The sequence below is a fragment of the Melopsittacus undulatus genome, chromosome 2 (genome assembly GCF_012275295.1).
Source record: "Melopsittacus undulatus isolate bMelUnd1 chromosome 2, bMelUnd1.mat.Z, whole genome shotgun sequence".
Lineage (NCBI taxonomy): Eukaryota > Metazoa > Chordata > Aves > Psittaciformes > Psittaculidae > Melopsittacus > Melopsittacus undulatus.
In genome coordinates, this window is record NC_047528.1 from 17,375,410 (window position 1) to 17,403,313 (window position 27,904).

The following is a 27,904-nucleotide window of genomic DNA, read 5'->3' on the forward strand; positions in this document are numbered from 1 at the left end:
TAGATGCACTGTCTCCTTATAATATGTCCATATCATAGTGCCTTCTTTCCACTGCTCTAGATAATTGGGCTGAAACATCAGAATATGCTAAGCACCAGTATGCCCAAGTTGGCAACATTGACAAGCTGGGTAGCAGAGCTAGAACTCTTGTCACAGAATTGTACCTGCTGCTCAGGTATATATGAATGTGACATATGATTACCTGGGGACAATCAGAAAAATCTAAAAAACATAGCCTCAATTACATGTGAGGAGTTGCAGGCAAAAAAGGGGCTAGAAATGTATCTATATTTCTTATGCTGGAGTTCATCAAATAGCTCACCTGATTTTTTTTTTCCCACCGTAAGTCTGTTATTCTGCAAAGTACTTGTAATCCAGAAATTTCAGGTATAAAGATTCTCATGTCCAAAAGTCTCAAGTCTAAAGTTTCTGTGTGAAAGTGGTTCATGCATGGAACGTTAATAGGTTAATGCAAGAAGTCATAATGTCTTAATACTTCTTTATGTTATCTTTGTTTCTCTGGTTGGGAGCCAGAATAGAAGGACCTTTCACTCATATCCTCTGTGCCTTATCTCTTCAGAAAGCACTTTGAGGCTAAAACAGCAGGTCCTGACATTGCATAATGGTCACAAACCCTAACCATAAGAAGGCTGTTCTGATTGACTCTGCACTGTATATTGTCTTTACAGCTTTCTTATGTCATTAGCATAACACAATAGGGGTAGGTTACAATTGTCTTGTAAAATATTTTCTCTCCCCAAAATGCTGTAGGCATGTTCAGAGATCCCTGCTCGAATCTGTTTTCCATTTAGGCATGGGAAACCTTTCCTGGAGTATAGTGTTTTTCTGTGGGCAAATCAGCTGACACTTGTCAGGAGTTCCAAAATATCAACTTAAAAAATGCGATAGAAATGGTTGTAGGACTATCTTTTTCTAAGACATTAGGGCCTTTTTTATTTAGTTTCAGAGACTATGGCATATGGGAAGCTTTACCAACATTTTTTTTATTGAGCTTTTAATTTCCAAGAGTGGATTTCTCAGCTCAGTGGAGAAAATGGTGTGGCTGAGTACCCTGAACATGAGTGGTGGCTGTGATGAGGTCTCTGTCCACAGGTGCTGGCTCCTACCCAAGAGCTGTGCCTAAGGTGCAGCCCTATCGCACTCCACAGGGCACACGCCAGCAATAATCTGGAGCTTGAGAAACATGCTCTGAAGTACACTCAGTTATGGGCCTTGTGCTTGAACACAACGTTTGACAACTATGCAAGAAGCCATTTACCTTATGACAACAGATTTGCTTTACTCTCATGATAGCAAATCTATAGCCTAAAATATCAATTTTCACCATAAAATATCAGCAGGTTGGTTTTACTCTTGGGAAGAGACACAAAGACATTTAAACTAGGATGGGTGAGATTTCCTGAGCTCTTTTTGAGCATGAATTAGTCTGTGATTCTGTAATTCTAAATTTCTCATTATGGAGAAGGCTAGAATTTCCCCCCCCTATTTTAATTGTTGTCTATTTAATATTTCAGAAACTCATTTATCCTAATTTTCCCCTTACAGTCATTAAATATCCACCTCACAGACTTTTATTTGCACAATGTGACGCAGTGCCCAGCCCACGAGAGATCTTTTTTCCATTTATGTTTTCTTTGTTCTGTGGACTAAAGGTAAGCAGTCTGATAAGCCTCCCCTTCTTACCAGTAGCTTTGTGTTCCTTTTCCAGAAGATGAGGAAAGCATAGGGGGAAACAAAATTTGCTTGCACGTCTATCATATGATACGACTTTTACTGCTTCGCACAAGGAGTCTTCCGTTTACCGCGAACCCATCCCCCCACAGCAGGCCACACAGGCAGGTAAAAAGCTTCTGCGAACACTCTCAACCTGGACGCTGCGCTGCGCTGTGCTCCGCCGTCTTGTAACCGCCCAGGCGCGGTGCATTATGGGACCGCCTCCGCCGGCGTACCCCTAGCAACGCGGTCAGGCTGGGCCTGGTGGCGTTTATCGGCGTGGAGGGAGAGGGCCGTGGCTGACCTGAGAGCAGGACACGTGAGCTGTGTTCGTCCGTGTTGGGGTGGGGATGTTGGCACCGGCGTCTTGGCACCATAGTGTTGGCACCGTAGCATTGATTCGCTAAGCCTCTCGCCGCCCCTCCGCCACCCTCGAGAAGGCGGAGCCGCTGTGAGGTATATCGCCACGGTCTCCAGCTTTCAGTGCTGATTGGCGAAATCTGCGTTCAGGAGCGATTCGGCTTCGTTCTGCGGTGGTACCGCGTGAGCTTAGAACAGGCCACGTTCAAGGGGGATGCTGCAGTGGAACCGGTCCGCTGTGGGTTGCGCTGCACTTCCTCCTGGCTAAGGCTCACTTGCTACAGGGCATGTGTTTCATGTTCTAGATAAAACCAAATGTTGTCTTAAGGTTTTAATGAAAATATGTAGTCAGGCAGAGAGACCTCTTTAGTGTCCTCAGTAGTGGAAAGACCACAAGGTGAATGCAGCTGTATTAGCCTGTTTTGTAGCACACTGAAGTATTTGTGAAGAAAGTCATTGGAACCCAGGCTCCTGGAAGTTCTTAAAAACCATTTGAATGGAAATGGGAAAGTTATATGAAAGGAATGAATATCTGAAGCTGGAAGAGATATCTTTCAAATTAGACTGACTACTATGGCCCAGTAAAAAAGGCAAACTTTAGGATACTAGAGAATTATCTTAAATCTGAATTATCTGAGAATGTAAATGTATAATTCTAAAAATAATAGTTATTTGTTGTGATGATTCAGTTTTAATGATAAATACCTTTAAGACAATTTTTGTGACAGTGGTATAAATACCTAACAAAATACAATTGCATGAAATGGTGTCATTTAATACTTTGTATAGGTAAATCCTAGTTGTTATGACTATTAATAACTTATTTTTCATTTCAAAGACAGCAATTAAAATTTTACATGCAATTTGTACTGTTTTGAACTTGCAAACCTCATTAGTATTTATGTTTCACATTTTAAAAGCTTTATGTAAAACCACAGAGAGAATACTTGGCACGTTAAATGTTTCACAGAAAAATGATGGAAAACGTGCATCTGGCTCCTGATGCTGATGAAGATGATCTCTATTCTGGCTACAATGATTATAATCCCACTTTTGACACAGAGGTAAAAATATTTGCTGTTTTCCACCTTTCCCATACATAGGGTTTTACCATCTAAGTACAAGATAAGGACATGTGGGTATAGTAATGTGGAAGTGTACTAACTACTTTGAAGTGAAATTTTCTTTATTTAGCAAAAAATATATAAATTTTCACAAGTCTTAAATAGTTATTTCTTTGATAGTTTTACATTCCAACAAAATACCTGTGTACGTCTTGTAGCAGATCTAACATGCTGTAATGGTTAGAATTTATGAAGTATAAAATCCTAGTTATTTGAAGACCATATTCACATTTAGATGCTTTCAATGGGATGTTTCCCAGACAGTGTGCAGCAGCAAGTTTTCTGACAAGAGGCATTTTAACTGGTCAGTAGGTCATTAGTCTCTTACAGTCCTGCTGCTGAACAGTAGAGCAGAGTTCTGCAGGTCTCTGTACAATCAGTAGAGCATCTGGGATAACTTAAGGTAGCCCCGCAGACCACTTCCTGGTAACTGCTGGTGTAATGGAATTGCAATATCAGGGAAGTCATTCAGTCCAAACCCACTACCGTGCTCAAAGCAGGGCCACTCTGGCAAGAATTAGCATCTTATGTGAAATCCCAGTGCCAAATTCAATGTGACCTGAGACATGAAATCTCTCAATGTATTTGCATGACACGTGTTAATATTAAAATGTAGAAATAGTGCTAGTAGTAAGCTTTTGGATGGAAATAAAATGACATGTTACATTTCATCACTTAAGCTCTGCTTCTTCAGTGTGTCTTCATTTTTTCAGAGAATAATGAGGTTTTACATTCAATGATCCAAAATACAAAAAAAGGTAGACCAAATAACATAACATGTATTGTCAGTAAAACCTGTCATTCAGTTATTTTCAAGTCAAGTATTTTTGGAAGAAGAGTTGTTTTTTTTTACCTATCTGCTTTCAATGGTCCTAAGGTTCTGGAACTGTGGCTTTGGCTTTTGGGGGTTTTAAAAAGGTGTATTTTTTTTTTCTAGGATTTAGAAAATGATGTAGCTTTTCAACAGGCAGCAAGAACGAGTCATGGTAGAAGACCCCCTGTAAGTACCTTTAAAAAACATTGCAGGAGAGGAGGCCTTCTCTAGAGGGCTAACTATAATTTTGACACTGATACAGACTTTTCTTGGGAACCTCTTAACTTTTTTTGTGTACCAGTAACATGAAGATACAGACTTCAGTTATTTATAGCAAAAATAAGTTAAAAAATTAGCAGAGCATGACTTCTATTAAGTTCAGGGAGTAAGCTAGAGTGAACAAGGAACTTTGGTTAAAAATATGTATTCTTGTTTGATAAAATGGGATAAAACCTTGTTAAAAAGCAAAGCAATACATTCTGAAAGGACTTTGTGTAATATTCTGTATATAGAATTAGTAGCTCTGACATACAGTTAAGAAGCTGCGATGCATACTGAACAGTGGGATTTAGAAAACCATGTGTGATTATTCTGATTTTTTTCTTCATATTAATGTAATTTGCATTATTTTTTATTTTCATTTAGCTCTGATTTAATATTACCTCAGTTTTAAAAACCAAATATAAAGTTGGCAGCTGTACTTTAGAAGTATATGTGGTGTGTCTAAAAAAGAGCTGGAACTGTCTGATTAATATTACTTCTTTGCTAGAATAATCTGTTGGTACAGTGAAAATCCTTTCTATAACAATTGAAGCATTATTTCTATGAATTCACTATAGAAACTGTATAGAAAGACTAAAAATTAACATATATGGTTGTTAAATGGTGTTTCTTTGATTGTTTTTTTTCCCCACCCAGGGGACAGCCAGAATTCCTGGTACACCAACTTCAAGACCTTTAGCTACTGGATTTGGGGTAGGTTTTTGTTCTGTTGTATTCTTAATGAAAATGAGGCATTTACCAGAAATGCCTTGCATGAATTGAGCTCTTTTTATGTAGATAGTTCCTTCCAGTGAACCACATGTATTCACTGATTTTAATTCATTTGCAACTTTACACTTGTACAAGTTGGTCATTACAAGGCATGGTCACTGATTTTTTTAATTTATTTTTTTCCTCCCAAACCATACTCCAAATCAACTTCTGTACTGTGTAAGGCAGAAGATTCCAAGATACTAGCTTGATTTTCTTGTAGGAAAGTTGTCTGGAAGTTAAGGTGAAATTAAGTCTTAAAAAATGTGGGCTTTGAAATCACCTCTAGTTTAATCAGGAAAAGTTGGTTATATACTTTGCTATACTTAATCTATTGTAATTCTTAAATAACTATCTCATTAACCTGGTTTGTTATGGAAATAGAAGTTATACACTAGTGGTATATCCACTATCCCCCTATCCCAATAGATTTTAAACCTGTTAGGCTGTCTCAGCCAAGTTTGAAAAGACAGTGCTCTTAGATTCTTGTAAGTTTTATGACAAGAAGGAACATCACAGTGCTTTAGATCTCTCATGCAAGTTAGTTGGCTAACAACTTCAAGAACACCTGAATTCTATCACTGAAGTACAACCTTCTGAACCTTCTGTTACCTGCTCTGGATATATTCCTTTTTAAGTCTGCTTTTTCTTAGCAGTTGTGTTTGCAGACGTCTAGTGCAGTAACACACTGTAACAGGAAAAGCTATCTTCTTAAAGGAGTGCACAAAAAGGCATCTCCTAAGGATAATAAAGATTGAGGTCATCTGCAGTAGTAGAGCCAGAAACCTCCAAAGCATTGTCCACTCCACAGTACTGCCTGTTTCATTCTTCAGATTTACTTCTCATGCACTACAGACATTGTTAATACAGATTCAGCCTTATCAGGAAAACCAAAACTCAGTCATGATGTGTGATGGATAGTGGGTAAAATAGTGAATCTGAGTGGGAATTAATGGAATACTTTTTCATGGCCTGAAAACCTTAATTTTTGTACGTTTGTATTTGTATATTTGTAGCAATCTTTTGCACTTACTACTAAGTATTTCATGTTTATTTCTTTATGATTTTAACACAGCTACAGAGGAACAGTATGTGGCATGTCAGCTAATGGGAAAAAATATTCATTGTCAATTTTAAAGTATATCTATATTTACTGTAAAATAAATCTGTATGAAAGTATGACTTAAAGTCTGTCCTAGTATTAATATCTTATAAGATGTCCTGAGAATCTTACCAATATATTTTGTATAAATTACTTGTTTAATTTAAAGGTATTAATTTCAATAATTTAATAATTCAAAGTACTGCTGCCTCAGATAAATTTCTGTATAAATTTTTTAAAAGATCTGACAGAAATATCTAGACATAAAAAACAGTATTGTGAATTTGTGCTAATGGAAGTGTTCAAGATCTTTAAATCTACTGGGCACTGGCAGTATATTGCATGTGGATAACATAAATGGGAACTTTTCTATGAACTTCTGTGGGAGTTAAATCAACTTCTAAAACTCAATATTGAGAAGACCATACATAGCCTTTACAGTGTTCTAATCCTTTGTGAATGCTAGTTTCAAACAATTTACTTATTTTTATAGTCAAAGGCAACTTTAACTTCATCTATGGGAAGACCAGTGACAGGAGCTATACAGGTAAAAAGTTTAAATATTTACAATTTATATTGATTTGGAACAGTGAAGTTTTCTGTTATATGTTTGGGTTTAATACAAGTATTAAAAAGATTATTGAAATAATACCGATTATTACACTGTTTAATTAGTCCTTTTTCTTGCCGTCAGAAAATTTTGTGATGAGTATTTGTTTGTGATGAGTATTTTATTTGAAAACAGGGTTGGAAGCAGTATCAGTGTAGTGTTTTTAACACTTATTGACATGCAATGAATATTTTCTTTGTTGAAGTAGGAAAGAGATACATTCTGGCTTTAATGTTTTTCTTAGGTACTTGTACTCTAATAAGAATCTGCTGCAATTTACAAATGACTTTCTCACCAACACCTTTAAGTATATCGACTTAATATTAAATATATATACAGTCGCTATATTCTTTTGTGTCAGCCCAAGAGGGAAACTGGAATTATCAGGGAGAATCAAGAGTAGAGCTACTCCCTGAAGGAAGGCAAGCCAGGAGCCTAGGTGGAAGTTGCATAGCCAGCCATGCAGGGGCCTCACCAGGTAGGACCCATTTCCACAACACTTGAGCTAGGCAAGTAGGATCCACCCAGAAATGGTGTCTGTGTCCAACCAAAAGTCCAGAACATAATGCAATAGCATGGTGATGAAGCAGGTCCAAGGTCAAGCCAAAAAGTCAGTGCATAGACTAAGGTTAGCACCAGTGATCACTGACCAGATCCATAGTGACAAGGCAAGGCTAAACTCAGTCCAGGAGGTCAGGTTGAAATCTGCATCAGGGGACTCTCCAGCCATGCATAGGAGTGGCTGATGAGGAAACAAGTAGTCTTCCCGCAAAGCTTGGGCAGGGGCTGAGGGAAAAGGGTTGAGATTAGGCAAAGTTCCTGGACCTACAGGTATGGTATGTAGCTAAAGGACCCCCTATGAGTCTGTTCTGGGCCACTGAGGTCTTTATTAGTACACTCGGTGTCCTGACAGGTAAGTTTAATAAACCAGTGTGGGGTGGGATCAGACACTAATGTGTTGGAAGGCATTGTCTAGTAATAAGTTACAAATACTAAAAACTGGTTGGTTTGTGTCTCTCAGTTTAGACCAAGTAAAACATTCTGATCCATAATCTCGTAGGATTCTCTTTATTGTCAATAAAAATGAAAAAACAAACTGAGGTCTGAAACAGTGTGGCAGTAGACTAGAGTACATTACAAATCTCAAGAGCAACAGTTTTTAAGAATGTTCTAAAAATGAAGGATTTTTGAAATAAAGTATTCTGAATACATAAAAAATTGACACGAAGTTGTAAGTGTTCCCTTGTTGCAGTTTCCTGATAGTGTTTGCTCCTCTACATTGCAGACAGATTATGATGTATAATATTTGAGAAATAAAAGCATTTTAAAAATACTCAGTTTACTGAGGTGGTAACAACTGATTTAGTATTTAAAAGTTTTGTAATATGTAACTGATGTCTCTCCTGTCCACAGTCTATTTTTAGGAGGATTATTCTAATATGTCTTCCTCTTTATTTAAGGACGGGGTTGCTCGACCAATGACAGCAGTGCGTGCTGCAGGTTACACTAGGGCAGCTATGAGAGGTATGGTTTGTAGAAATCGCCAGCTGCCAGAGGGAGATGTTATTTTACAATTTTCAGTGCTCTTTTTATTGTGCAGGTTCTCCATTTGATCCTCTTGGTCAGGGAAGAGGTCCTGTTCCACCTCTGGAAGCAAAAAATGCAGACAGGTTTGTTCAGTCTTGCATTAAATTACTTCAGAGCAACAAAAAATCAACTATGGGTAGAAATAGGATTTCATTCCACCCCTGGCAGTGTTCAAGGCCAGGTTGGATAAAGCCTTGGGTGGTATGGTTTAGTGTGAGGTGTCCCTGCCCATGGCAGGGGGGTTGGAACTAGATGATCTTAAGGTCCTTTCCAACCCTAACTATTCTATGATTCTATGTTTCACATCCAGACAGTTATGGAACTTCGAGGAGCCATACTCTTAACTAAGTGAAACAGTGGCACAAACATTTATGCAGGTAGACTCAATGGCCCTGACTTTCAGGAATGTCCAATTTCAGTGACTTCTGGATCTGACTTTAGCTCAGCAGCCTGGACACAGTTGTTGCCATACAGTTGCTGTCATACTTATGTAGAATTGCAGAGGATCATGGAAAAGTATGTGAACACCATAATTCTTGCAGCTCTCTAGGAAGACTTGGGAGAATTTGTGTACTGTTTCTCCTGTTTCACTTTAACCTTAGCACTTGAGGTAAAACTTGCAGGCTGGTGCCAATGCAAATATTTTGAGTGCACTCAGAACAAGTCATTGAGCTTTTCAGTACAGGAGTTGTACTCCTCAAATATGGCTATATAGGAGCAGGGAATCCTACTGAAATGTTATTTAACTGAGAAAAAAATCCAGATAAATAACAACTTTTTAATAAAATCTCCATTTGCAAGGTATCCTTTAAAGTTATCTATGCAAATGAAAGTTCAATGAATTGCTCTTTATACAATATTTCATTTCACTAAGTGTTGGATTTGAAAGGTTTACTGGCCCGTTTGTTTGTTCTGTCATTACATCTGAACAAATTGGGTCCATGGAATTTGCTTGTCTGTCTTATTCTCATAAGAGGTTTTATTTTTTTCTTGTGTCTGTTTTCAGATTGAAAGTGTGTATGTGATATCTTCGGAGGATCTTTTCTGGGCATAATTTCACATTGTATTTTCTTTGATGGGAGAACCAGTTATCTGTATTATGTGATACATCACTATGTTATTTTGAGAATATCCTGCGTAAAAGCTTGGTGTGTGCAGTTACGTTACTGGTATTAATCCTTTTAATCTTATTTTTATTTTAGTGCAGAAGAGAAGATTAGGCAGTTGGAAAAAAAAGTGAATGAACTGGTTGAAGAAAGCTGCATTGCCAACAGCTGTGGAGACTTGAAATTGGTAATTTTTCTGGATTTCAGTTTTGCTATTATGGCAAGAACAATTTGTATAAATAGTTTCAAACTAACTTGGGTTCAAATGTTTAAAATTATTAAATCATCTTAATTGTAACTTCTAATCCAATGGTACCTTGTATTGTCAAAAAAAAGGGTAGGAGCTGTATTTCTTGTGTATATATTCATGAAGATTTCAGTGCTAAAAAAGCTCTCTTCCCCATAACCCCACTGACCTCTTCAGATGCGTCTGATCAGTTAGTCATAGTGGCACAGATTTGTCCAGTCTAATCTATGGGCTCTGTGGGAGTAGGCAGAATATAAATTTTTCTGCCATCAAAGTTGCCAACTCATTAGCTATGAAACAGTCAAGTTGGACTTGCCTTCTGTCATGAAGACTAAGAATCAAGCTATACCTTGAGAAGTAGTTCCTTCACTGCTACCTTCCAAATAGCAGTAGCGCTAGCCATTACTTTCTTGAACATTTCATGCTTGCAGAGGCAAACAAGACTGCTGTTGGCACATGCAGACCCATAGCATTACTTATACAAAGGGTCTTAACACCAATCTGCAGAAGATTATTACTGGATAAAATAATTATTTTGGAATTACTCTAATTGTGAACATATGTGAAATACCACTTGTGGATAGATAAAAAAAGGGAAGCAATTTACCAGTTAGTCAAAGTACATGTACAGCCTCCATGTGCGTAAAATGGAAGTTCACTTTCTGCCTTCAGTTTCTTCTTTCCAACACCTGTATGCACTGGGATTCTGCAACTAAGGAAACATTCCAAGCCCAAGTGCTCTTTTTTTTTTTTTTTTGGGGGGGGGGGCATGGAGATGAGGGTGTGGGCTTGGGGTGTTGATTGTTTAACATTTGTGTGGTTTCTATGATTAAAACAAGTAAAATAATCTTCTAGGGTCACCATTATCTAATTATTATGGTGTGTATAGTTGTGACTATACTTCTCTAACATTAGTCAGCTAAGCAGACTTAGACAACTGTATGTCTTCTTACTGCTAATCAACACCTTTATCTGGGTTATTTTGCTACTTTTCAGGTATTGGGTACAGTCAGTGCATCTGAAGAAAATAGACAGGAGTATATTCTTTTCATACTTGTTTTGGGTTCATTCAAGGCATTGCTTATATTCTAGTGTTTTATTTAAGGCTCTGGAAAAAGCAAGAGAGGCCGGGAGAAAGGAAAGAGTGTTGGTGAGACAACGTGAACAAATTAATTCTCCAGAAAACTTAGACCTCACTTACTCAGTAAGTGCTTAGAAATCTTCAGTGAGTGAAAGGTCTTGGTAAAAAAGTCTCCTGAAGGGACGTTTTAGTGTTTGCTGAGTGTTTGTTTATTGTAATGCTCCTAGCAGTGTACCAGATCAGGTACAGTTTACATTTGGTGGTAGGAGAAGTTTATGAAGATAAAGTAGATGACTTCTTGAAGTTAAAAAGTCCAAAAGTTAAAAAGTTGCAAAGATTCATTTAGATCATTGAGTCTATGCCCCTGCAATTTCAAGTACCAGAGAAACCATGTAGTCAACATTAAGGGAAGAAAGATGCCCATGAATACCTGTTCCATTTATCTACTCACATGCAAAACATGTATACCAAAATAGATGTAAACCCTGTACTTCAAAAATAAATAGTCTAGAAAATGTAACATGACAAGAGAAGACAGGAGAGATCAGACACTGCATTTAACTTGAGCCGTAAAGTGACAGAAAATAAATCATATGAAGTAGGACATAGTAATATTCTTAAATCCTGAATCTTAAAGCAGGCATATAGATCTACATCCTGTTTTTCAAATGAATAGTAGACATTTTTAAGAAATGAATACAATACACATAAAAATAATTAGGAGAATTTAAAGTTGTACTGCAGGTAGTGCTCTAGAGACAATTGTTAATAATGAATGCATAGAATTAGACGGACATAGTAATTCATTTTACGGTGAAGGTCAAGTAAAGCTGGGTTAAAAAATGCAGAGATATTTTGCCAGACACAAGCAGAACTTCGATTTGAAACAGCAGTTTGAAAAAATTCTCTCTTCATAAACTGAGTGACCATGGATAGTAGGAGCATTTTCCACATGTTTGGAGTCATAAATTACACACAATCTCTGAGAATTACCTTGTATGAATGTTTTCTAATAAGCTTGCATTATAACATTGTGCTTGCTTGGGTCTGAGGTCCACTTAGCATGACTTTTAATGGTAGTTAAATTTAAGTACAAAATTAAAATAATTACTTAAAGTAAGTGGATTTGAAACTTGTTTTCTCAATGTCAATGTACAAGAACAAAGGAGCATTAAAGATCAGAAGCTTAAAATTGGTAAAAGCAATAATTTTGACAAGGTAAAATTAATTTAAAATGACCTATTATGAATTAATGTTTATTACTGTTGAGAGAACAACATATTTTCTTGTACCTATAATTGCGTTTTTCTGTAGGTTCTTTTAAATCTGGCTTGTCAGTATGCTGCTAATGGAATGTACGCTGAAGCACTGAATAGTTACCAAGTTATAGTGAAGAATAAGTTGTTCACCAGTGGAGGTAGGTTACGTTTCAAAGTGGATTAAAACTGGTAGTCAGACAGTCAACATGAGGACTTTGTCTGCATGGTGTTGACTCACAGAGATCCTAGCTCTTGTATCTGTCAGAGTGGATGACAGACACTCGTAATCTTTGATTTAGTATAACTTAATGTGGTTTTATTCTTCAAGTAATGAAATCTTCCCTTTCCGTAGGCTAAGATAAACATAAAGCCACATACATAATTTTCTAACACCACACACTGTATTGTCTGCTGAAATACCTTTTTTTTTTCTTTTGACTCAGCTTTCTTCTTCTGAAAGCTTCTTTTAGTATTTTGCACATCTTTGCCACCCCCATGGTGCACTTCTCTCAGAGATGCTTATTTGCAGCTGTCTTCCTGGATAGCACTATAAATAATCTCTACCACATCACTTAATTCACAATCAAAATCAGAATACAGTTCTTTTCCAGGTTTCATTACTGTGTCTCCCTCTGGGTGAAAATTCACAAGAGGCTGTTCTGTGCAGTGCGTCTGGGGCCCTGGTACAAATGGCCCTGAAGTACCCTGGCACTGAAGGCAAATTTGTTAAGAAGTTGTTCTCGTCTGTCACTTTGAAACAATGTAAGAATGTTGTAATTATGTTTTAAAAGGCTGTAACTCATTGACTTCTTTTGATAGGGAGACTGAAGGTCAATATGGGAAACATATATTTAAAACAACGGAACTATTCCAAAGCTATTAAATTCTACCGTATGGCTCTAGACCAAATTCCTAGCGTCCACAAAGAGATGAGGTGAGTTACTGCTAGTAGGCACAGTTCTGAGTACAAGGTTTGGATACAGTATGATTTGATAGTTAAAAGTATAATCTAATCCTGATTTCTTTACTTAGGATTAAAATAATGGAAAATATTGGTGTTGCATTTATTAAAACTGGCCAATACATTGATGCCATTTCTTCATTTGAACTTATAATGAGCATGTCCCCAAACCTGAAGACAGGCTTCAACTTGATCCTATGTTATTTTGCTATTGGAAACTGTGAGCAAATGAAAAAAGCCTTCCAAAAACTGATTGCAGTTCCCTGTGAAGTGAATTACGATGACAAATACATTTCACCAAATGTAAGTTTGAACAAAATAAACTATGTATGTTGGAACAAAACAAACTGTGTCTTTATATGGTAAATCAGCAGAAAGAGGGAGAGACATTGAATGCTTGGACTGTACTGAATATGTAAGTAGCTGTGTATTTATGTATCTAAAATAACATTTTTTATTAGCATGAACTTAGTGTGGCAGTACTGCTCAGAAGTGTAAAATAATGCTGGGAACATTGAAATCCTTTTTTCCTCAAAAGATAAAAAATACGCATAAAATTCACACCAGACAGTTGTCTTCATAATGATTTTGTTGAAATTCATCTGAGCTGACTTACATAGCTCTCTTACTGCTTTACTTCCTTTATTCATATAAAATTGTAATAAAATATTTATAAGCTAAAATAAAGGGAGCAAAGCAATGAGTAAGTTAATGCAAGTTATCGCAAAATGAATGTTAATAAACTTGAAATACCATAATGTTATCTTACAGAAGAAAGTTCCATTAAAGTTCACAGGTGCTTATTTTAGTTTATTAGACTTGGTTGGAAAGTGGTGTTCCTTTGTACCATGAAACCAGGAGCTCATGATATTAAAGACGAGAAGATATAATTAATAGGTTTAGGGTCCCTCTTAGGAAGGTCCTCTATAGAAAGATACTCATATTCTCTTAACAATTTTTTTTTTTCTCAGTGATGCAAAGCTTCCATTTTCAGTCCTAAAGATCAAAGATATGATTAGTCTTCAAACTATTTGCAGCTTAAGAGTAGCTGTTGCTTCCTATTGTCCTGGCATAAGCAAATAAAGTTTTATAGCTGTAGTATGTATATTAATATTCATAGAACTTCTTATATATTCATATATAATGTATATATATAAAATTTCTTATATTAGAAGTTATGTAACAGTAAGGGTCATTAAACACTTAGATTAATTGAAGACTGCATAAGATTTATCCATCGGAAGGAAGGCTTTAGACTGTAGAAGTTTTTTATAAGGATAGGCAAGCTATAGCTTTAACATTCCAAGTTACGTATTTTGTTATGAAGAGGTTAGAAAAGATCACAAAGTTTCCTTCTGGTTTTTGTTTTGTATAAATTTATGATCTATCTTCAATAAATGAGGAAGGGATGGCTACACAGAATACTTGCATTAGTTCTTTTAGAAATAACAGAGATCTGTGATAGAAACCACAAGATGACCATGTGATTTATTGTGATGAGAAGGTAGCACAGGTCCTCACCTGCTGCAGTTCATCAGATGCTTAAGGCTGCTCTTCTAAGCATGTGAGTATTCTCACTGTGATTTATAGCCTTCCCAGTCTGATACATGTGACATTAGGGTTGTTACTGGGTGTAGCTAATGTGAGTTATGACCTCATACATGAGCAGGAAAGCAGGATTAAAGTAGTTGTAATGACAATTTCAGATTTGGGGGTTAGAAAACTACTTCAAACTGAAGCTAGCTTTTTAAAGTGTGAGAAGTAGTAAGTGACATTATAGACTATGTAATTTGCATCAATTTATGTTTAGTCATATTTTCTATAAAATAATTAAAATGCATGTGTTCTGGCGTAATCTGCTGTTGCTTTGTTTTCCTCCAGGATGATCCACATACAAATCTACTGATTGAAGCTATTAAAAATGACAGCTTAGGACAAATGGAACGTGAGAGGTAATGGTGGAGTCTTTGACTGTGATGTCATGGATTTGAGCTCCTGAAAGTATTATCAGTCTTCTCAGCTGTCCACAACTCTTGTTATAAAAGTGTCATTGTAATTCTTAGGAAAGAGTATGCTTGGAAGAAGTGGTTGGATCACTCAGTTTAGTGTACTGCACTAAAGTAGAAGATCTACCCCAAATTACTTAACACTTGCAGCATTGTTTTGGTGTGGTTTTGTTTATTGGGGTTTTTTTTGTGGGTTTTTGGTTTTTTTTTGTTTTGGTTTTGATGTTTTGGTGGTTTAGGGTTTTTTTGTGTGTTTTGTTATTTTGTTTGGTTTTTTTTAAATACAACTACAGTGTGCAGTGAAAGGAAAACAGGAAAACAGAGAGCTTTATCAAGATACAGGACAGTAGCAGAGGACTGGTTAGATTAACTTCTAAGATTGTCCTGAGTACAGGAAGAAGCAAGAACAGACTTGGTTATTTTTATATTTGTTGGGTATATTATTATATTTGTTGGTTATTCATGTATTTGAAATGGTGACATGTTTGTGTATTGGTTTTTTTTTTTTTTAATTCTTTTTTCTTGTTTTTGTTTTTTCTCAGGAAATCCATGGCAGAGGATTACATCATGACAGCTGCTAAACTCATTGCACCAGTAATTGAGACATCTTTTGCAGTGGGCTATGACTGGTAAGAGTCCAAGTGGGGCTTTTTTTTTGTCTGAACTATATGCCAGCTTCTCTATATGCTGCCTATGAAACCAGATGCACAAACAAACAGCCTGGGAAACATAAGTTTGCTTCACATCTCAAACATAGTGTCCAGCCTATTTTCAGTTTACCTCCATAATGCTGTGGAGAAGAACAAACCAAAGCATTAGAGTCTATTCTGTGTTAAAAATAAATGTCATTTATTATTGAAACTCAAATATTAATCATACATTTTGAACTGTTCTGTATTAGCACAGAAAGAGCTTCTTAAAGTTCAGTTGAATTTGAAAAAATGATTTGAGTACTAAAGAACTTTTAAAAGTCTCCACAGGCAAATGCTATGAAGAAGGCAGCGATTGCTACTCTTTGCTGTAAGTCTGAAGGTAGCATAATGAAGACTTGGGGGACCTTAGAAGTTTTCATTACTCCATAGAGCCATTATATAAAACACTGTAATCTAAATATTATTAGAAAGGGTTATTTGCATTTCATTTATAAACTTAATGCTTATAAATATAAACTTAATGTATGGTTTCTCAAACACTTATGCAAGTGTATACAGTGATAGGTTGCTGAAACAGCTTACCGTTTTGCCTTCTGAATCCACTCAATTTTTCAGTTTACATCTTAGCTATTGCTTTCTGTTGTACTTCCTACAGCAAACTTTTCTTTGACATGAAACAAAATAAACACAATTCCTGTTAAGGACAGTATAAAATTGATTAACATAATTTTTCAGGATTTATTTCTGATTACTATTTAGTTTTCTATTATAAGGACTTTATTTTTTTTAGTAGTTTTAATAATAATATTGGAAAATAACATGTACGCAAATGAATGTTCTGTATCTCCAGCCACAGTATTATTAAAAGGTATGCCTAGTGTTTGGGAAGTGAAGGAAATTCAGTGGAGAAAAGAGAATTTTTCTGTTTTTTTCAGTGTTACTTGGTTTTTTTGTTCATAATTTTTTGCTTGGTTGATTCATTGATTTGTTTTCTTCTGTCCCAGTTAGGTTTATTTTAAAATTTTGCAGGTCCTATAATTATAATTAGCTAATAAAGCTGTTTATACTAACATGAAATAATCTCTGACACAGACATGTGTAGTCGTCTAGAGTCCACAAGGTGGTGTTTGATGTTTTAATAATCATAATTTTATAATCTCTCTACTTCTGCCATTCTGATTTACAAGAACTTAAACAATACATCATGTGAAAATCAGCTTGCTGCTTTATAACTTGTTAGCATGAGGAAGTCAGATATATTTGCTCTGTATTTTGTTTCTGGTTCAAGAAAACTGGAAAAGGGTGTTAGATACTCAGTTTCCATAGTGCTATCCACCAAATATTTGCCATGAAGTAAGCCACTATGATACCTGTTCTGACTGACTAAACAACTTCTGGTGAGATGTGTGGGATTATTTTGTGTATAACAGGACAGATTTACTCTCTATTCTTCTAAGCTGAGATATTCAGTGAAGAAATTCAATTAGCAGCATGAGCTTAGTTTTCCAAATACTGCACTTTGTTATGAGCCCTTGAGTATTAAATGTGCTTTTAATCAGATTAATTTTATTTACAACAATAAAGTGAGGAAAAATAATCTTTGGATTTCATAAATTCTTACTTAAAATGTGACATGATCTTGGGACTATTCTGTCATGTTCTGTGAGGGACAGTTGGATAGTTAGATGTCACTGGATTTTATGGTTAAAAGTTGTTAACTAATAGCTGAAAATGTTTTTTGAATTTTCTTTTATTACAGTTTTTATAGAAATTGCTTTTTTGTCTATATAATTTTTCTTCCAACATCAAAAGACATTCCTATACTTTGTGCAGAGACTGTCCCTGTGCCAACCCAATTCCAGCAGCAGGCAGTTTGCTAAATTAAACTTGCTGGCAAATTAGCTAACTGTTAGAAGAAAGGAAGGTGGCTTTCCACCACTTAAAAAAAAAATGTTGAAGGGATTAAAGAAGCATCCCACAAAGTTGTTCTTAGTTCCACAAAGTGTACTTAATTCCAGTTTGAGAGAACAGTATATGTCTACAATAAATAAAGTTCATGCTTCAAATGACTAGGCTGTTTTAAAGTACACCACATCAAGCCCTGGAAGATGGTGTCTGTGAATGAACATGTGAACTATCTGCTGTGTTCTGTTCTGCCCTCATTTTGCATAAGACCGTAAGCCAAAAGTAACTGGGGGATAACCAGGAAGAGGCTTATTATTATGTCATTATTATTATTATTATTATTATGTAGCTTAAGGACACAATCTGCAGTCTCTGGCTTTGTCCACCATGTTGTTTTATGGGCCTGGAAGGATATGCAACAGGATATAAGGTTTAAAAAATTAACTCACAGGATATGTCCAAAGAATATGGTATGAAAAATCATTTTTGTCAGTATCTGACACGGGGTATCACTCAGTGGTGGAAAATAACATGATATTTAGGCAGCTGACAAAAAAAAAAAACAACAGAGTGCAGAGATTCTATTGTTAAGGTAGGTTAGGGGAATAAAATGGGTCTTGTTTTTTGTTTTGTTGTGATTTTTTTCACATTTTTACTCAATGTGCTCTTTGTCTCGTTGAAGAAAGGTTAGAAACAACTCATTTTGGAAAGCAAATTAGCTGTAAAAGTCTGTAACTTAAGGTAGTATTTGCACAGGTACATTTTGGTAATGGGTTTCTTTCTGTTGCAGGTGTGTTGAAGCAGTAAAAACTTCCCAATATGTAGAGTTAGCCAATGACCTGGAAATAAATAAAGCCACTACTTACTTGAGGCAGCAGGATTTTAAACAGGTATAGTAGCTTTTCACATTACTACTTTTTAATATTGTATTGGCAAAGATATCTTTCTTAGCCATAGCATATTTTTCAAGAAGGGAGAAATGATTTATACGAACATAATAATCAGATCAATGCTGCACAGTAAAATAACTATTAAAACACTGGCAGAAGATGAGTTTTATCTAAATGAAATTTCTGCCACAGAAGATTTACAGTGGCTGAAGATTTACAGTGGCAGAAGTTTACAGTGGCCTAAACTTAATTATCTTCCTTGGGTGTCCAGGCTGTCATTACAGTTAATGGAACTGTAGTCAGTACAGTCAATGGAGCCTAGAAGGCATGTTGCTAATCAATGTGGAAGTGTTTTTATTGGTGTGAGCTGAATCTTTCCGTTAGCTTGACTATAGTACCAAAATACATGCAGATGCACTTCATAAGTATTTTTTAGGTTATGGAATTCTTACAGCATCTCTTAAAATATTATAATCTGACCTTGAACTTCAGTCAGCTCTCCTATACTTCCATTGAAATATGAACTTGAATTAAATTCAGCATCTGCTCAGGAGCTTGGACAGTTGTACATCTTTTATGAAAGACTGATCCCCTGGAATGCAGAGTGCTAGGCTGAATCCCTGTTTCTGAAAAGATACTATAGCAGCTTAAGCCACAGTGTATGTTAGCAAATGGGGGAGGTCATAGGAAAGATACAGTGTTGATACTTTCAAGTAAAAGTATAGCTCATTGCTCAAACCTCATTAACTGTTCAGACAATAGAGCTACCAAAATCTTTGTGATTTTTACAGTTTTTATTATGCATATTATTACACGTTCCCTCTTCATTATTTTGTTGTATTTTAAAAAACATGTGTGAAGTAATTTTTGGCCATATTGAAATTAGTTATGTATGTTTATGTAGGTAAGATCTGTTTCTTCAACTGGCTGTCCAGTCATTAATTAGAGGCATCTTTGCAGATGAATTTTATGATGAACTGCCTTCCTCAATCTCTTGCTAATAAGTACATCAGGCTGTTAACTGTAGCCTACCTTTTGTATGCATATAAATTGCAAATGAATTTTCAAAGTTGTACTATAGAGGTGAATGTGCAGTTTTCTTTTAAGGTTTTTCTTTTAAGACAAATGTATTTTTTCTCTCTTCATCAAATTTTTATAATTTATAATACCAGGTTTTCATAAAAAATCTCATGGGATTTTTTTTTATTGTCTCTGTGTGTGTTTGAAAAAATTTTTGGTTTGAACTGAAAGCAGTTAAAAAAAAAACTTCATCTGAATAAAAAGCTCAGATACTTGAAGTATTTGCTCAATTTCCTTCCAACATGCACTGTTCAGTACATTTGATAATAGCAGTGATGAATAAATAAGAAGAAATATAGCAACCCTTGGGTTTGCAGGTGTGGAAAGAAGTATGAGAGATCATGTACAGCAAAATTACAGCTGAAGCTTAATATCTCTCACTATCTTAATATCTCTCATCTTCTTAGTCCCTAACCTTTCCATAGCTTGGAGGGCAGCACACAAAGCCATTTTTTTAACTTTAGAAAATTTTTTCTTCTCATATTTAAGCTCTTCTGGTTTTCTGAGCAGCTTTCTCCTCCTGTCTGTCCTGTCCTCTTTTTCCTTACCTGTAGATACAGCAAGAGAGTTCATAGAATCATAGAATAATTAGGGTTGGAAAGGACCTTAAGATCATCTAGTTCCAACCCCCCTGCCATGGGCAGGGACACCTCACACTAAACCATATCACCCAAGGCTTCATCCAACCTGGCCTTGAACACTGCCAGGGATGGAGCATTCACAACATCCCTGGAAAACCCATTCCAGTGCCTCACCACCCCCACAGTAAAGAACTTCCTCCTTATATCCAATCTAAACCTCTGCTGTTTAAGTTTCAACCTGTTACCCCATGTCTTATCACTACAGTCCCTAATGAATAGTCCCTCACCAGCATCGCTGTAGTCCCCCTTCAGATACTGGAAGGCTGCTATGAGGTCTCCATGCAGCCTTCTCTTCTTCAGGCTGAACAGCCCCAATTTTCTCAGCCTGTTTTCATACAGGAGGTGCTCCAGTCCCCCGGTCATCCTCATGGCCTCCTCTGGATTTGTTCCAACAGTTCCATGTCCTTCTTACACTGAGGACACCAGAACTGCACACAATACTCCAAGTGAGGTCTCACGAGAGCAGAGGGGCAGGATCACCTCCTCTGACGTGCTGGTCACGCTTCTTTTGATGCAGCCCGGAATATGGTTGGCTTTCTGGGCTGTGAGCACACACTGTCAACTCATATTCATTTTCTCATTCACCAACACCCCCAAGTCCTTCTCTGCAGGGCTGCTCTGAATCTCTTCTCTGCCCAACCTGTAGCTGTGCCTACAATTGCTCTGATCCAGGTGTAGGACCTTGCACTTGTCATGGTTAAACTTCATAAGGTTGGCATCAGCCCACCTCAGAAGCGTGTCAAGGTCCCTCTGGATGGCATTCCTTCCCTCCGACGTATCAACGGAACCACACAGCTTGGTGTCATTGGCAAACTTGCTGAGGGCGCACTCAACCCCACTGTCCATGTCACTGACAGAGATGTTGAACAAGACCAGTCCCAATACTGATCCCTGCGGGACACCACTCATTGCCAGTTTCCAGCTTGACTACAATTCTTTGCATGTGGCCATCCAGCCAGTTCTTTATCCACTGAGTGGTCCACCTATCAGTTTGATGTCTCTCCAATTTAGAGACAAGGATGTTGTGTGGGACAGTGTCAAACGCTTTGCACAAGTCCAGGTAGATGACATCAACTGCTCTACCCCTGTCCATCACTTTTTGTAGCCCAGTCATAGAATGCCACCAAATTGGTCAGGCAGGATTTCCCTTAGGGAAGCCATGCTGACTGTCAAAGTTATCCTTTATTATACTGCATGTCTGACTGATAGCTTTTCTGTGATCAGGAAGCTGTTAAGAGAGTTTGGAAAATTTCGGGAAAAGTCTAGTAGCCTTACTGATGATAAGTTTTCAAGGATGAGAGTGTTACAACTAGGTAAACAGTTATATGATCTCAAGAATTTACTATTCTGATGGTAATTCTTTGCAAATTCCAGTTAGTATCCAGCATAGGTTAAAAAAACAAATGAAAACCAACAGTGAAAGAAATCCCTAACAATTCTCAGAGGTAAAATGAGATACAGAAATGTTGGTGATGCTTCTGTGGAGTACTCCACTGGAGGAAGAGGGAAAGGTGTTGGAAGTTAGGAGTAAGTGGAGGAGATGCTCTTTTAATTTGATTATGTGATAGAAGACTTCTAACCTGCACTGAAACTATTTTAGAGTGGGACTGCAGAATGGTGATTGCAGTGTTTTGGTTTTTTTTTTTTTTTGTTCTAATACAACTGCAGCTTCCACTTGTATTCATCCTGTTTGTCTATTGTTCATATACCTACTAACTCACCACCTGCTCAACACACCTTTGGCTGAAGAACAAGAATGGAAACTTTTTGAAGTACTCAGTTTCAAGGTCGAAAGTTTTACTGTGTTGTGAAAAAAAGAACTAAAATAGATTTCTGCTGTTACTATAATGGGCTTAACTATGTGCTTATCATAATGAATATGATATTTAAAACAGTCCTAGCAAAAAAAGTGGAAATTACCATAATATATCTAGATTCTATTTTATTAGTAAGTAGGTTTGTGTATTAGATGTTGCATGTTTTCTTAATTTCAAATAAAAACTTTGAAAATTAATTTAAAAACAAAATTCTGCAGGTTAGCCATGCAACTCCCCATTATCTCTTGTAGACCCTGCTTGGGTCAGGCAAGGTGCTTTGAAGTTTAACCTCTGTAAGCAAATGATTTAGGTACATTGGAAACATGTCACAAAGAATAATTTGGACAGTCTTGTGTTTTGCTTCTTGAATCTAATCATTATTCTTGGGATTAAAAATTTATAAGTTATTTATAAAGACATAAATTTGGCTGATGATACAGTGAGAACATTTCTGCTTTGCAAGAGCAGAAGAAATATTGCTATGGATTTTCATCCTGGGGCTCGTAATTACTGAAATGGTTCAAGGGACCTGTAACATAATTTGCCATTAAGTGAATAGAGTTCAGAGACATACAAAATTTTCATTATACATGAAAAAGAGGTTACTTCCACTCTAATCTTTGTTGTCAAAGGTGCCATTTAGCAGTCAAAGCAAAGGTTAACAAATCAGCTACAATGGGAAATAGCTTTTCAGAAAGAGCCTTTGAACTATACATATAGTTCTAAGTTTACTAAAAATTAATTCCATGAAGAATTGAATCTTTTCTTAAGAACAGAGTATCTCAGCTATAGTAGTCTTCCATCTGTAAGTATTTGGGACCATTCCTTTCTGGGAGAAAGTCACAAATATATATATATATATATATATATAAGTTTAACATTATTACAGTGAAGTCTTAGATTTCAGAGACCACAAAATCTAGAGCCTAACTTTTAAAATGCTCTTTTCATTGAAATTGGTGTATTTCTTCACAGAATTTACTATTCTTAGGAGAATATTATAATCTTTAGTAGTACATAGTTCTTGGGTGGAATGTAGTTGACCAAATCAATGAACTACATCTAGCTGTATATACTTGGTCATTTTACACCTCTTTAGTACAGTCCTGTTTTTTGTGTAAAGTAGCTGTAAAAACAGTATGTGTGGCAGTCAGTTAAGATTTGTTTCGTTTGTTTGTGTTGGCATTCCACATACAGTATCATGCCTTCACTTTGATATGTAAACAGCAGTTTTAGGTTTCACATAAAGGAAGAAGGAAACTTTTTGCATTGCTAATGTTGATGGCAAAACTGAAGTATCTGTGTTGTAATAGATGATGGAATTGGGCTCACTGTGATATTCTAACAGTTTGTGTAGTTAATATAAATATTTAGTGTAAAAAGGCCAGACTTTCTTAATGTAGTCTGCAATTACAAATGTTATCACATAGTCAATGAAAAAAGCTGCCTTTTAGTTCAAAGCTTCTTTGATGGTTTATTAGCTACAAATTTGTTTACTTTTTGGCCACAAACTTTCTTATTTTGAAGTTTGTGAAATTTAGTTTTCATGTAAAAGTGTTTTTAAAATGAATCTTCCGATCTTAGTCTTCATGTTTGAGTACTTCCTAAACTTAGACAGGTGTTGTCATCTTTTTAAAAGAAACAACTGCAAATTGAAATCCAGTCCTACAGTCTTATGTATTTTTTATATAGTGAGTACATTTTTAGCTTTTTAATAAGATTTTTAATGTCAGTGCTTTTGTGTTCATTTAAAGAGTTATGAGAATTTTAATTAGTTGACTAGATTAAATGTAAATAATATAAACTTGTGTTTTGTATGTGTAGAATTGTCAGATACCTGTGTACTTCAAGGTAGCCATATTTAATCTAAATTTCTAAATAGTAATAAATAGCCAATACGTTTGAAATGTTGTGACCAAGATTGTGTTTACTACAGATGTATTTCTGTGTATACATGCTTACAAGAGTGTGTTGCAAGCTCAAGTATTTGTCATGTATATGAGTTGATAATCTTTGCTGTCAAGTTTATGAATGTTTTCTGAAAGAACATAGGTAAAAGTTTGCTTCAATGAGAAGTAAGTTGTTTCCAAATTACTTCTAGGCACTGGAGACTTTAAAAATGTTCGAGCAAAAGGATAGCAATGTAAAGAGTGCAGCAGCAACAAACCTTTCATTCCTTTATTATTTGGTAAGTGTTTGATTCAACAAAACCAGTAAAGAACTACAGTTTATGTAGCAACTTCTGTATGTTTGTAGCAATTTTTCTGTCTTTGAATCTCTGTAAATAACAAGAATCTGTATGTTAACTCTGGAACACCAGTTCTGGCTGTAGTTTAAGTTTGGAACATGTCATTTATGTCCTGTTGCTGGGAGAAAGAGTGAGATTAAGCCTTAGGCCCCAGAAGTATGCCTGCAGTGTGATTTGTGCAGAAAAACAGCAGCTGCATTTAAAATTCAGGTCCTGAAGACTCTGGCTGAACTTCAGGAACATGTGAAATATGTAGCTATGTAGCTTAGGCAGGTGTGATTGTGTATGAAGTCTATAGAATATGGGAATTTATTTTGATGTGTTTTTTTTGTGTGGTGGGCTTTTTTGATTTTGGTTTTGCTGTGAGTGTGGGTTTGTTTTTTTTTTAAATAGAAATACTGCTTTGTTGCAAAGAAAACTGAATGGGACAAAACACATATTGTGTCCTCATCTTAAATTCTCTGAAACTAGGAGATGATCTGCCTTATGCAAATACATACGGAATATTTTAGAACTGAAGAATGTATTATTTTTTTTCATCTTCAATCTTCTGAAATTCCACCAAGTGTAAGAAGACACAGCTGCAAGGAAATTGTCAAATGATTAATACAATGTTTGTTTTGTTCATGTAGGAGAATGAATTGGCACAAGCAGCTAACTATGCAGATTTAGCTGTAATTTCAGATAGGTACAATCCAGCAGCTCTAACTAACAAAGGAAATACTATTTTTGCAAAAGGAGACTATGAAAAAGCAGCTGAGTTTTATAAGGAAGCTCTTGGGAATGATTCCTCATGCACTGAAGCACTCTATAATCTTGGTAAGCCAAAAGTGCTTTTGGGATTTAGATTTGTCTATAAGTAACACTAGTGTTTCTAAGACTCTGGCTTTCAAAGTTTTCTTGTGTAGAAATATATACTAATTATTATTACTTTACTCAGTAATTTATGTTATAGCAAGGTGTTAATTTGTACTTCCTATCTCTTTTCCAAAAAAAAACCAACAAACAACATCAACTGGTAACTGCAGCTGATTAAGTCACTCAAAGATAAACATTTCTACTATCAACAAAAAATATACCAGTTTTAGCATTATTAAATGATCAGTCATTCCCCTGTAAAAGCACTCCCTCTGCTTCCCTCGCCCATGTTGTTAAAAAAGGGTGATTGCATATGTTCTTGGTTTTTGATTACATTTGTGTTCCTTGTGTTTATCAGTTTGGTAGGTTGTAGTAGCTGGTAAGAATTGTAAGCATTGCTCTCACAAATAAAAGTCCATCAATGCCAAGGCAATTACACTGCCTCTGAGTACCGTGTTCCTATTGCATTTTTCTTGGTTATCCTGTCAGTTAATATGCTAAAGTAATCTTTTTTTCATTGCAATATTATTGTAACCTTTTATTTTTTTTAGGTTTAACATACAAGAAGTTAAACAGAATAGATGAAGCTTTGGATTGTTTTCTGAAACTCCATGCAATCCTTCGAAATAGTGCCCAAGTCCTTCACCAGATAGCAAACATGTATCTTTTTCTGGATTATGATAAAGCATGGTGGTTTTGGTAGACTCTTTTAATCTGAAATAATGTGTATCAGTCATGACATGATGACTTAGAAATTTACTGTAATGTCCAATATAATTAGGATGATCATGCATAGATTCATTCCCTGATGAAAATGAGAACAGAACTTAGAACCTTAGAACCTTCTTGAGCAGTGGAGCAAGTGAAGAAATACATTAATACTGTGCACATGGCAGGGAATACATTTACACTCAGTATTGTGTCCTGGAGTATTTAAAATGCTGCTGATTTTATTACAGAAATACTGTGACAGATGTAAGCACAATTGAGTAAACCCTTTCAGAAAAAAAATAATACAGTTAATGAAAGTGAAGTTCTGTTCTGAAAGCTGTTTCTAGATTAGTTAATGTTTAAAAAAAATAACTGTCTCCTATCACTGCAACAGGTCAACAGGTTGAAAAGTTAAGGAGGGGAAGGGTTGGCTTTGCACATCACCAGTGATACTCTTCACACTGAATTTCTTTAGTAATGCTTCTGAGGATGTGCAAAATCCTTCCCAAATTCCACTTGCTGTAATACACTTCTAAGAATACTGAAGGTTATAAAAATATATTTTAGTAAAATAAGTAACCTCCAAAAATACAAAAGGGCTGTGATCTCTGTTCCTCATATAGCTCTTTTACAACAGCATAAATGGCTCTACAACTCCCAACTCCCATCTGGGGAAGAGTTTTTCTACTCCACTGCTATGTAAAACTGCTTTCCGCCAATACTGGCAAGCTGTCTCCATGAAGGGAAGGGTGCAGAAACTGGAAAAACATGTTGGGCAGCTCCCATTGCTGTAGAGGTCTGTGCTGCTAAAGGTGATGGAGGAGGGGAGATCATACTGTAGGCCTAATTACAGCAAAAGCTTCCTCTGTTCCCTGTACCAGCATCATACACTATCTGTGCTGTCCTGCTTAGACGTACAGCAGAAAATTTCACTGCAGGCAAAAGTCTGTACTTGAGGAGAGCAATTTTACCTGACCACTTACTTTAGGACAAAATTATGTATTATGAGAAACCAACCCAGTTGTAAAGGCTACAGATAGATCACTTGATCCTTATAAATGAGGAAGTCAAAGTAAAATTAGTGACAGATAGAGGAGAACCAAGCCCAAGGTGTTTTTAAGGTGAAAGAGCAGCCAAAGCCTCTCAGTATTTCTCTCTTCTTCATAGGAAAAATACTTTATCATACAAATGAAATTATGAAAACAATGTGTAGAAAAGACAATGTATCTCCACACTTCAGTGACTATTGTAACTGTCCAGCATACGGATCACATTATGTAAAGTAGTAGGAATTATGACTAAATCAAAATATCATCAGTATCAGTCCTTGACTGAAGAAAACTCAGATATGAGATCATGGGAGATCCCAATCAAGCCATAGAGTGGCTTCTGCAGTTGATCAGTGTAGTACCAACTGATCCGCATGTACTTTCAAAGCTAGGGAAATTATATGATAATGAAGGGGATAAATCTCAGGCTTTTCATTACTATTGTGAGGTACTTTTTGATTTTCCAATGCCCTTTGTCATAATTAAGGAAAGTTTTGCCATAGTTTTCTCTATCAAATTAACAGTTGATTAAACTTTTATTTAAACCTTTAAAAATGTAATCCAAAAAAGGGAAAAAAGGAAAAAAATAATTTTGGGAGACAGTTGACAAAATCTAACATTTCTAAGTCAGATCCTAAGGAAGCACATAGCTGGTGTTTCCACATGGTATTTGACCTCAGACTTTCATGTTTACATAGACTATATTTTAAATTAAAATTGTTAGGGGTCAAAGATTAAATAAAAAAATGGATATAATAAATTTCATTTTAAAGGTGTGTAATTGTGTTGATTGGAAGCTGTATCTACGTAGTGGATAGGGAGATACATATATAGAATGTGTTTCAGTTCGTATATATACAGGTGCCTAAAGATAGGCATCCTCTCTCAGTTCAAAGCAGCTATAGTATTGTCTGTAGTTTGTAGAGAATAGTCTGTTTGAGAAACAGGAATAAGACAGGAAGTTGCTTTGCCACAGTCTGAGAGTTCTTCTCATCTGTGTAAAGCGAAGATGACCAAAGGCTGTGTTGC

General features: G+C 36.0%; 1 protein-coding gene across 5 annotated transcripts in view; it reads left to right on the top strand.

The window, feature by feature from the left end:
- The first annotated feature begins 1,957 nt into the window (after nucleotides 1-1,957).
- Nucleotides 1,958-27,904, top strand: part of IFT88 (intraflagellar transport 88) — a 47,654-nt gene continuing 21,707 nt past the window's right edge. For 2 of the 5 annotated variants that reach the window (XM_031049538.2, XM_031049542.2), the window contains exons 1-19: nucleotides 1,958-2,190; nucleotides 3,015-3,158; nucleotides 4,156-4,218; nucleotides 4,951-5,007; nucleotides 6,660-6,713; nucleotides 8,237-8,300; nucleotides 8,377-8,446; nucleotides 9,566-9,656; nucleotides 10,822-10,920; nucleotides 12,112-12,214; nucleotides 12,876-12,990; nucleotides 13,089-13,320; nucleotides 14,899-14,969; nucleotides 15,566-15,652; nucleotides 18,372-18,471; nucleotides 24,111-24,197; nucleotides 24,890-25,076; nucleotides 25,667-25,775; nucleotides 27,173-27,323. In XM_031049538.2, coding sequence (XP_030905398.2) covers nucleotides 3,054-3,158; nucleotides 4,156-4,218; nucleotides 4,951-5,007; nucleotides 6,660-6,713; nucleotides 8,237-8,300; nucleotides 8,377-8,446; nucleotides 9,566-9,656; nucleotides 10,822-10,920; nucleotides 12,112-12,214; nucleotides 12,876-12,990; nucleotides 13,089-13,320; nucleotides 14,899-14,969; nucleotides 15,566-15,652; nucleotides 18,372-18,471; nucleotides 24,111-24,197; nucleotides 24,890-25,076; nucleotides 25,667-25,775; nucleotides 27,173-27,323 — 1,845 coding nt within the window. In that variant the 5' untranslated portion in view covers nucleotides 1,958-2,190; nucleotides 3,015-3,053. The remainder of the gene's footprint in view (nucleotides 2,191-3,014; nucleotides 3,159-4,155; nucleotides 4,219-4,950; nucleotides 5,008-6,659; nucleotides 6,714-8,236; nucleotides 8,301-8,376; nucleotides 8,447-9,565; nucleotides 9,657-10,821; nucleotides 10,921-12,111; nucleotides 12,215-12,875; nucleotides 12,991-13,088; nucleotides 13,321-14,898; nucleotides 14,970-15,565; nucleotides 15,653-18,371; nucleotides 18,472-24,110; nucleotides 24,198-24,889; nucleotides 25,077-25,666; nucleotides 25,776-27,172; nucleotides 27,324-27,904) is intronic. The other 3 variants (XM_005149752.3, XM_031049540.2, XM_031049541.2) reach the window with 3 other exon arrangements.